The sequence below is a fragment of the Carassius gibelio genome, chromosome A13 (genome assembly GCF_023724105.1).
Source record: "Carassius gibelio isolate Cgi1373 ecotype wild population from Czech Republic chromosome A13, carGib1.2-hapl.c, whole genome shotgun sequence".
NCBI lineage: Eukaryota > Metazoa > Chordata > Actinopteri > Cypriniformes > Cyprinidae > Carassius > Carassius gibelio.
This window is the reverse complement of record NC_068383.1, coordinates 14,833,793-14,844,939: the sequence shown is the minus strand read 5'-3', so window position 1 is coordinate 14,844,939 and position 11,147 is coordinate 14,833,793. Positions and strand designations below refer to the sequence as shown.

The 11,147-nt window shown below is 36.7% G+C and overlaps 2 protein-coding genes across 2 annotated transcripts in view; both read left to right on the top strand.

The window, feature by feature from the left end:
- The first annotated feature begins 364 nt into the window (after positions 1-364).
- LOC128026285 (myozenin-1-like) lies at positions 365-5,848 on the top strand. The gene is made up of 6 exons (XM_052613260.1): positions 365-556; positions 1,890-1,986; positions 3,470-3,657; positions 3,879-4,134; positions 4,672-4,852; positions 4,966-5,848. Exons 2-6 carry the CDS (start codon positions 1,899-1,901, stop codon positions 5,198-5,200), a joined length of 948 nt encoding a protein of 315 aa, XP_052469220.1. The 5' UTR covers positions 365-556; positions 1,890-1,898; the 3' UTR covers positions 5,201-5,848.
- A 442-nt stretch (positions 5,849-6,290) lies between these two features.
- The window catches only part of LOC128026268 (inactive ubiquitin carboxyl-terminal hydrolase 54), a 53,484-nt gene continuing 48,627 nt past the window's right edge, over positions 6,291-11,147 (top strand). The window contains exon 1 of the mRNA XM_052613176.1: positions 6,291-6,430. The gene's annotated coding sequence lies outside the window, so the exon portion shown is untranslated. The remainder of the gene's footprint in view (positions 6,431-11,147) is intronic.

The window sequence follows — 11,147 nt, the reverse complement described above, 5'->3', positions numbered from 1 at the left end:
AGCTATTTAAACCGTGTCATATAAGTGTAACATGGGCTGCCCTGTCCAGCACTGACCTCTATGAATGCTTAAATCATTATCATAAAAATAAATTTAGCACAGTTTCAGGGCCAACTGCTGGATTTAAAAAGTGAAAATCCTCTCACAAGTTGAAGGTGATTAACGAAAGAAGAATAAGTGCAAATCTACCACTGCCCTTTTGCCCTGTCAAGCTATTTGATAACTATTTGCAATCACCCGGTCTCTCTCCTTCTCGCTATATTTAGCCAATGAAGCATCTGCAATAAAGATATTAGTCTCTTTATATTCCCATCAGCAAAGTGCTGTGCAGACCAAATGCACCCCCCCCCCACCCCTACCTCCCCTTTCATACCCGGTCTCTCCCTCACCCATGAAGATCTGCCATCCAAGTCCCGACTGGATTTTGCACGCCTTGGGTTCTTGGTCCAGCCGCAGGTCAAAGGTACTCTGGAATTGGTAAACTTCTTAGCAATAAACCTTTTCCTATTTTCACTGTACCTTTGAGACCACTTCCCGTAAGCAGTCTAGAGCCTTGGTAAGTGGATTATGTGATTTTGTTCTGTTACTTTACTAATCGCACACACTGTTCAACTAACAGCTGCATGAACGCAATGAAAACAGAACCAGCAGAAATCCTGTCTTAAAGTTTGCAAGCACTGATGGCACATTCTTATTTAAGTTTGGACTGATTGTAATATTCATGTTTGAATACTCCAGTGCATTTTTGCTGCGAGAAAGTGGAATGTGCTAAACACTCCCACCAAACCTGGCTGATGATTTTATGTGGAATGCAAAGCCTGTGCTGTCCAGCTGCAGGAACTGAAGCCCGGTGGACCCTAGCTTGTGGTTATTTTACAGTGTGGAGGCTCACCACACGTCAGTCCATGGTGTTGTTTCAGTTTGAGAGATTTCCTATTTCTACAAAGCATTAAGTAACAGTGTACATGTGTTTATGTGTGTGTTTGTGACCAATCCAGAGTGTCTGACAATAAAGACCAATGCCACGACTCGCCACTAAAAGGCCTTGCTTTAAAAATAGCCATACCTTATTGAGTTACAGTCAAGTCGATGCAGTGTTTGCCATTAACTGAGCCTTAAAAAATAGCAGATACACCGTGTGCTGGAAAGTTAATTAAAAAAATTAAAAGACAGGCCTAAATTGCACTTTACCTGGACCTCCATGTCCAGACTTTAAAAGTAAAAAAAAAAAAAACTGCACAAAATCAAACAATTCATATGCATCAAATAGTTGCTTAGTTGCTATATATTGATGTCTGTGCTGTTGATGTCCCACCAAAATTATGTCACTTCTTGGAGAAGGATGCCATTAACAAAATAGTTTTTTTTTTTTTTTTTTTTTTTTTTTTGTAGGAAATTTATAAAATACTTTAGGATGGAAAGTGAAATTAGTGAATTTAGTTTTGTTTGAAAATGTTTGAATACAAAAAAAGCACTTTGAGTATTAATTAATATATATATTAATTATATATATATATATATATATATATATATATATATATATATAATTATTAAAAATTTGTAAGAATGATCCAACCTTATAAACCATAAGGATTTTTATTTCTTGTCATTTCTTCTGCGATTCCAGAGTTTGCTTTTCTGTAAGGCTCATACTAGTAATGCTCGAACAATGTAGTCAATTATATTTGACATCATGCATCTGTCATTGGAATCTGAGGAACGTGAGCTTGTTCATATCTACACTGTTCTTCTCTATTATTCCTCAGAGTTTGCAAAAATAATACCTGTTAATTTACTTTCAACTAGAAACTACTCCAAACTACTGCAAAAAGACAAGACAGAGACACATTTTAGTATCTGATCAAATCAACTCTGATCTGTTTTCCCAGTCTGGAATCATGCCTCTGTCAGGAACACCAGCCCCACCGTCCAAGAGGAAAAGGCTCTCCAAGATCATCACTGACCTGTCACACGTAACCCAAGATGGTAAAACACCCACAGCTTCAGCTTTATGCTTGATGTTTGCGTAATCATTCCATACTTCCAAACATGTTAGACAGCTTAAAAAATGTCCTGAAAGGGAATTGCAGTACAATTTGAAGCTTCTGTTTTAATATATATTATAATGTGTGTGTGTGTGTGTGTATATGTTATATATTTTTCCCAGAATTTTTTGCAGTCTTCAGTGTCACATAATCTTTTACAAATTAGTTATGTTAGTTAAACTTAAACTTTTGAAATGGTAATATTTCATAGTTTCTACAAAAAGTATTAAGCAGTACAGCTATTTTCAGCATTAATAACATTAAGAAATGTTTCTAAAGTACCAAATCAACTTATGATTTTCATAAGATCATAGAGAAGACTGGAGTAATGACTGCTGACAAATCAGCTTTGCCATGACAAGAAATCTAGTTTAAAAATATACTTTAAGCTTTTAAACTGTAAAAATATTTAATAACATTATACACTGTATCATCAAATTAATGCAGCCTTGATGAGCATTGGAGACTTCTTACAAACACACACACACACACACACACACACAAACGTCGAATTTGAGAATAACATGATATTAAGGTCTGGGACTAAATAACAGAATTTTCATATAATTAAAAAGTGTGTTTGTTTAGCCTTGCTGACAGGTGCCAACTGTTTATTGGGACCATCATCTTCATTTCGAGGACTGTCACTAAGGTTTCTTTTGGATTTAATATGTTTTAATGAGGAGTAATATGTCAGCAACAACATGTATCTTGTAGATTTGATAGCTGAAATGTCAGCCGTGTCTCTGATTATTATCTCTCCATCCCCTTCATCATTATAATCCTGGGACATTTACTACACTGAAAGAACATTACATTAGTGTCTCCAGCGGAAATTAAGTCTAATTGATATGTTCTTTTTTTTTTCATGCTTTTGAATGCGAGTGAAAAATTGTTGTTGTGGAAGAATGGAGAGACTCTTGCAATCCTGATACGTTGAAATGTTTTTCTTTAGGTAGCATTATTTTAATATGATGAAACAGTGACTACTGCATAGACTTGATATCGTTCAAATGATTTTATTGTTTGTATTAATACTGTTATGAACATTTCCAAGGAGCTGCGGGTGATTTTCCAGCACAAACAGTGGGTGGTAGGATGACTGATAGCTATTTAGTTACTGTTATGATTACAATGCAGGAAAAATAGATACATCTGTATAAATATGAATGACGATACTAGAGAATCAGGGACATTATTTTTTTCTTTCCAAGTGACCATGCACAGTTAAAATAGATGTGAACTGAATAGAGTATTACAATGCTGATCGCTCTTTAATATACCTTTAATTTACTAGTTTGCCAGATACTTTTGATCTACTTCATTTTGTGGTGTTTTGTAAAGGATTTAGACTCAGAATTTTGTCATTAAATGATAAACAAAAACTGGCATGTTAGTGAATAACAACTCTTTTTGTTTTTTAGAGTATGAATCAGAGCCCAATGCCTCAGAATTTGACTTGGGGAAAAAGATCAGGGCACCCAAGGATATCATGCTGGAGGAACTATCCCTAATGAAGAACAAAGGCTCTAAGATGTTCAAGATGAGGCAGCTGCGTGTGGCCAAGTTCATCTATGAGAACAATCCTGACTTCTTCAGTAGTGAGTCCATGGTAAGGCCGGCAAAGAGCTATCGACATCTCTGTATTTGTTGTCAGATTATTTGCTTAAAATGATCATTATTCCTCAATCTCAGTGTTCTACATTCATCCTATTATGATTCTTTATTCTGGCCAAGTTCTTATTTAAATGCAACATTCCAAGCGTGATTTAAGTGCTCATTTTAAAAAAAAAAAAACATATTCCACTAATTATTTTGTTACTCTGTGTAAAGGATAACCTCCAAAAGTTCATGCCCAGTCTTGGGGGCCAGATGTTGGTGGATGTTGGTGGCCACGTGATTGGTGGGCAGATGGCTGGCCAGGCTGGTGGGGCCAGCCTAGCACCAGTGCCTCCTACTAAACCCGGAAGCTATGGAAAGGGAGCAGTGGGTGGGCTGCAAGCAGGTGGGCTCACTGGTGGAGCTGGAGGTGCCGGAGTGGCAGGAGGAGCAGGGGGGAAGGATGGTGTGTCAGGAGATGCCTCACGGAGTGAGTAGGATCCCAGATGGAGACCTTTATACACTAGCCAGCTCTGCTCACCCACACTAGAAACTGCCATGGAGACTCACCATGAAACTTGTTAAACGGGGTTATTATCGTTGCCTAAAACTAAAACGTCATTGTAAACATATATATATATATATAAATCATATTAGATAAAAAAATTTAAACTAATAGAAAATTATAAATGTTGCTTTGGCAACTGAAGTGAAATTAAAAATAAAATAAAAATAAAAACTAATGAAACATACAGTACATACTGTAGATAGGTGTATTTAAAAACATCAAAAACTATTAAAACTGTCATGTCATAACAAACCTTTATTTTTATTTTTTTTTTTTGCTCTAATGTTACTCATTGTGTGGACAAAACCAGTCACACAGGTTTTGGAATGATATGAGGGGAAGTAAATGATAGAAGACAGATTTTTTATTTTTGGGTGTATTATGCCTTTAACTAATGGAACACTTACACGTTTACTAATGGAATGCAATTACTTTCAATCAGTTTATATTTCTCAATAGGTGAGGAACATTCTAAGGCTGCTTTGGAAAAAGGAAAAAAGAGGGCTGCATATGAGAATACATACGTTTCCCCTTGGGAACGGGCTATGAAGGGCAATGAAGAACTTGTAGCCACAATGAAGGCTCAAATGCCAGTACCCTGCTCTCAAAAAGAGCTGCGTAAATATAAGTGCTTCAACAGGTGCGGCTGCATTTCTTGGTATAGGCTGGACAATCTTTTCCTTGCAAGCAACAATAGTAATTCTCCAGACCTATTGTTTCCTTTTTGCCTTTAATTGGTCAATCTCTTTCTAGGAGTGCTCTGCCTTATGGGGGTTTTGAGAAGGCCTCACAGCTGATGACCTTCCAGCTGCCAGACATCGAGGTGGCCACAGAGGAGCCTGAACCTGCAGTGGTGTACCATCATGATATCGGTTCACGACCCTCCTTCAACCGCACACCTATCGGCTGGGGGGGCAGTGGTGAACCAGGCAGCTTTCACATGGAGTTGGATACTATACCATTCGATGGCGAGACTGACGACCTGTGAATCTACCTGTGCACACAGTCACAATGCAACAATCCATCAGGAGATTGGCAAACCTCTCTCACTGTACATGTAACTTTGAATCTAAATCTGCCTCTGAATGTGAGCTTTAAACAAAAACAAAAAAAGATATACGCATGCATTGGTGGAGGATTTTTATTTATTTATTTATTTTTTGCATGAAGAATACCAGTTTAAATGAAGGTGTCAGGTGGAGAATGAAGTTTTGATTCGCTTGTTATGTTGCCAGCATGTTGCACTTTAGAAGGGAACAAATGAGCATGATGTCCCTTCAGCAACAATGTCATGTTAGCACTTGCAGTGATGGACTTCTTTTTTCTTTCACTTATCTCCCATTAAGTCCCAATTTAGCATTTCATTTTAGTGTCATTTACAGGAGTAAATGCTAACTAAAGTCATGATCATCATGCATTTATGATTATAATGTTGTGGAACATCTTACACAATACTGTTGTTTCTGCTATAGTAAATTACTATTATTACAAGTAACATGAGCGCATTATGCATATTAATATACTAATCATATCCATGTCTTCACAAACATTAATGCAAAAATTCAAAAATAAAAATTCTAAACTACTGTCGGCACACCGCTACATGGCCATTCTTTAATAAATAATTGATAACTTCTGTTTTTGTTGTGGTCTCACGTCAATAAGCTGTGTCGTTTGTGACTATAATTAAATTGGGAAGGATAAAGTGAGCCATAAGTATACAGTTCTTTTTAAAGCATTAAAATAAATGTATAAAACAATAAAAACAAATGAAATAAATCCAAAAGGGGGAGCAGTAACTGAATTAATGTGACTCACAAATCAACGGAAAATGTATTTTGTTATGTCTTACTCAAAATAACCGAGAACTGTTTCTTTATTTTATATACATCGCTTGATATTCTGGGCTCCTTGTAGAGTTACACTGAATAGAATAATTTCCCCCAAATTTACTAAAAGTCGTTAATGGAATCGTCAATGATGTCGTTCAAAAATGAACGATTCCCATGAGTACTTACGAACCCTGTTTAACAACCATCCCAGGATACGGCCCAGTTTTCTAGTCACACTCCGTCGACACCTGAGACGCCAAACATCGCGAGAGTTGGTTGCCTTGGCTGCAGCACACAGTGACGCTGAGGGATGTTTAAGGTTTAGCGGCAGAAAATAACAGATTTTTACCCTGCCGACCAGCCAGGGGGAGGATGCATACTGCAAGGTAAGGAAACCCTCCTTTCGCCATCCCATGTAAGCCTTATCTGTTCCTGCGACATGAAAAAGGGACAGAGAAGACGTTTCGCAGTGAGTTGGGAAGTTAAGACGTAGCTGCTGTTCCACAGGCATGTGCTGATCTAGTAAACAAACACAGGGATGCATCACTTCCAGAACAAATGGATTTAATAATTTACGCAGAACGGCGTATTTCAAATCGGCGTTTTCTTTTTTAGCTACGCTTCTACGAGAGGATTGTGTTATAATACAGGTACGTTATAGTGCGAAGGAGACGCTAAATCTCACACGCAGTGATGGGCTCTGCTGACGAAGCTATGCACAATGTGCGTTGTGACGAACACAAAGCTGCGCATCTAGAAGTTCGCTACGTAGTAGAATAACCACATGGTCGAGCCTCGACCGTGTGGATGCATGCATCAATCTGATCATACATGTTAAATTACGCATGCATTTTTAAATTGTGTATTTCTATAACGAGTTAATACAGCCAGCATCACAGAAAAAAGGAAGTTGTTTATTAGGAGGTGATTTATTGCCCGCCCCGTCTCGTGCGTTTTAACTTACCCAGCATAAGACCATATGCTTCTCACCATTTTCAGTGACGTAGCGGTTTCTCATCCTTTCAATACACTTGATTGTCCTCTAGCCGCCAATGTCATCTGGTGGCGTTTCAGAGTTTGTGCAGGTGAGAAATAGAGAGAGTGAGTTGGGTAGGTAATTCAGGTGTGCTGAATATCTATCTATCTATCTATCTGTCTGTCTGTCTATCTATCTATCTATCTATCTGTGGTTCATTACTTTGGGATTTGATGTCTGGGACACATCTGCTTTGAGATGTTTATTCCTATCACCTACTGTTCTGAGGAAGTTACAAGATGATAAAATCATAATAGCATTCATAAACTTCCTAAATTGAATAGAATTATTAGAGTTTAATGATTTGATTCATTTGCTTGCTCAAAAATCTGTTAGTTTCCGGCGTGTGATGGTGTGTTACATAATACAGACATATCCTTCTTGTTTAATAGAGCGAAGAGGAGTGATCAAAATAGACACCCCTCCATCTAAACCTTCCCTTTATGTTCTCTCATCACTCCTCCTTTAGCAATGTCTCTGTGAAAAGTAAATAAGAGCCCTGGCATGCATGCAAAAGAAGTTTGCTAATTGTTATGTAAAATTTAGAAATGAATAAATTAACATACTGATGGTCACTCCTCGAGGGCCTATACTCTAATGTTGCCTATTCATCAGCAGACAGAGCCTTCAGTCTGGCTAATTGGTTGGGGGTGTATGAGACTCCTGTAAATTTCACAACATGCTGTTGTTAAGGGCTTCTGACGGGAAGGGAGAGAAAAGCCCTTGAAGGATAACTTTTATTAAACTTCTCAAGGTAAAGGAACATTTGAGCTCAGTGGGGGACATTCATGTGTAAATCAAAACTCTGTCTTTATTTGATATTAGCCAGTCTTTTCTTTTGGAGAGCAGTTTTCCTTCTTCATCAAGCTCCCAGTAGAGTCTGACTGCATTCTCAGCACTGGTCACAATAAACCAATCACAGTCAGTTGTGATTACAGTTTAAGATTTAATTAATTTTATTATTCAATACATGTACTTGTGTACAGAAGACAAAAAAGTGGCGGGATTTCTCTGCATCCCAAAGGAATTGATGAATTAATGTATTGAATGGTAGAAGCATATAATCAAAATGGCTTGTATATAAATTATGTCTGTGTAAATGCTTTTTTTAATATAATGAGCTTTGAGGATTTTTATAACAAAAATAATAATAGGTTTTTTTTTTCGTATAGTCTGCAGCCCAGTTAAACATGTGATGGACAGTGAGAAGATTTTAATGAGACTGACACTGCTGCTGGCATTGCACATGTAGTTGGTTTATTGCTTTACAGTTTGCAAGTCTCACAGCAGTCAGTGTAAATAATCTTGCACATTTGGACCGTCATCACCTGTCAATATTACACAATACCCTAACAGAGACAAACTTGCATGAATTGCATATTACAGACTAAAATCTTAAACAGACTTAGTAAATACTAATAAATAAGCACACGTACATGGTCATTTTCCAATGGACAGATTTCCTAAAAGGTATTTAAAAATTTAAGTCAGCCTTAAAAATGCATGCATTTTATTGTATGCCTTGGTCATAAAGTATCAACCCAACAATTGTGGCTTTACTGTCCAAAAATGATTTGTAGCCACTGTGTCTTTGTAGGATTTTAATGGCTGTGTGTTTTCTAGTTTTTGTCTGTGTTGCCCTTTTGTTTCTTATTCTTTATTAATTGTGTTTGTAGAAATGCTTTTAGAAAGCGAAATAAAGAAAGATGAATGCTTTCAGTGGTCCAGCTCTCTTTCAAGTGCTGCTCAGCCTCACACACACCTGTCTGTTTCTCATTAAACTCTGTCTGCTGGCCTGTAGCTGATAGTGAGGCCCTCCTCTTACATGTAACCTGTGTGACAGTCTTCATCATTATGTAACAGTCTCAGAAGCCACAAGCCTCTACATTTGGTCTTTTAAAAATTTTTCTTTAGAAAAAAAAAGGTTTTTCTTTAGAAATGCGTACAGTGAATTTTGAAGTTACTCAGTTAGCAGTTACTCAAGTCTTCATTTGTCACATGATCCTTTAGAACTCATTTTAATAAGCTAAACGATTCTCAAAAAAAATCCATATTATTATTATTATTATTAATGTTTGTGCAGTTTAATATTTTTGTGGAAACTGATATATTTTCTCATGATTTTTTTTGATAAATAGCAAGTTACACTTGAATTAGAAATCTTTTGTAACATTATTAATTTAGCCTACCCTTTTTCTTTTTTCTTTTAACACAGTTGTTTTACATTTTTTTTGTGGTAATTTAGAGCATCTTTGCTAAAAAAAAGCCAAAAAGATTATATTAACTTAAAAAGTTTAAACTGACCCCATACTTTTGAATGACTGTTTAACATTTGTGTTTTGTATTAAAGTCCCAAGGTCTTTTAAAGTGTGCATTTAGCATACATATACTTTTTTGTGACAACATTATGTAGTTATATTCTCTACATGTTGTGCAAAAGTAATGCTTAAGTTACGTACCATGTTTTATACCTTATATTTCCATGAAAACACTTGCAGCAGTCATTTAGAAGACTGAGAATTGTGGATGACCCTCCTACAGATGTCATAGTGTAAACATTTTAGCTCATTGCTTCCCCTGTAAACACATTTCCTATCATTACTTCATTTAGTTTTTTATAGCTGCTTCCTAAAATGACTTAGGTAGGTCAATTACCTTTAAAAACCTGTTGGACATCAGCCAGCCTTAAAAGATTGATGTCTAAACACGAGTCTCTTTCAAACATAATTAACAAAGGCCCCGTGTTCCTTAATCTGCTTTCCGCTTTATTTAATGTCTAATTGTGAGGTGCATGTGAACTATTTGCTGTTCCCATAGAAAAGATCCACCGTAGCTTTAACGAATAATTGGATTTGGAGGCAGCGAACTGAACATTAATTGAAGCTGACAGTGTATTTGACATACAGGGTCATTACACAGTGTGTTTAGTGTTTAAGCCGTGACATGACCTCCTGTAGGTCACAAGGCTGGTAAGCTAAATTATGATGTTTACTGAGGACAATCATGATATCTAAGGTAAAAGGTGACCTTGATTTGAATAGGCGTCTGTGAATCATCGAATAGTATTTTTATTTCTTCTCTCTCTCTCTCCCTCCCATCTGTTTCTGCTTAAATATTTCTGTGTATTATTGAAAAAGCTTGAGTCATGGACATTCCTTGAAAACCATGAAATTTTTACACAGCCATGAAGACACAGAGTTGTGGGTTTCTGTAAGGAAGTCTACACCCTGTATGCCTGAAATATGAAAACTCTTTGAGACTTTACTTGGCTAATATATCTGCTGCACTCTCTTGCTGATATAAGAAGAACAGCATAACCCAAATGATTTTGACCCAGACAGGCTTTAAATGAAAACACAATATCCACATTCTTATCTCGGGCATAATGATTTCATGGTTGAGGCCACAGTGTTTATAGATGATAAAAGAATAGAGACGCTTCAGAGGCCAAGTTCAAGCATGGAAACATGCTGAGGGACAGAAATTCTGAGAAAGCCACCCATTTGGAACTCTGGGCTATTTTTAACCATCCCCCAGAATTCCCATGGGAGCGCAGCACACATTGGTGAATGGCTACTTGTGTGTGTACTACTGACCACTCGAGGAGACGCAGCACAGATATTGATTACCCAGTTTTTAGATTTTATTTTAGTTATTGTTTATTTTATTTAAAATAGTGAAATTTTTTAGTTTTAGTGTACTATAATAACCCTGGTTGGAATGGATGTATGTCTTTATCAATATGGAGTCACAATTAACATAAACTAATATTATTTTATTTCATTTTTCACATCACTCTTGAGTTCAGTTGGTTGAATGTCTTAATGTGAATGGCAGATTAAGATTACTGATGACAGGTTCTTAATGTTTAACTGCTTTGGGTTTAATTATGTCTAATTAGCAATTCTTTAAGAAAGGCGTACTGTAGCTATTAATAACCGATTTTCAGGGTAATTAGTGATGAAATTAGACCTATACACTGTTTAGTTGTCCATCCAGGCAACAGCGCTACTTTATTATGACAGAGGATTAATGTAAAAAATATCCCATATGGCATTTTCATTGAT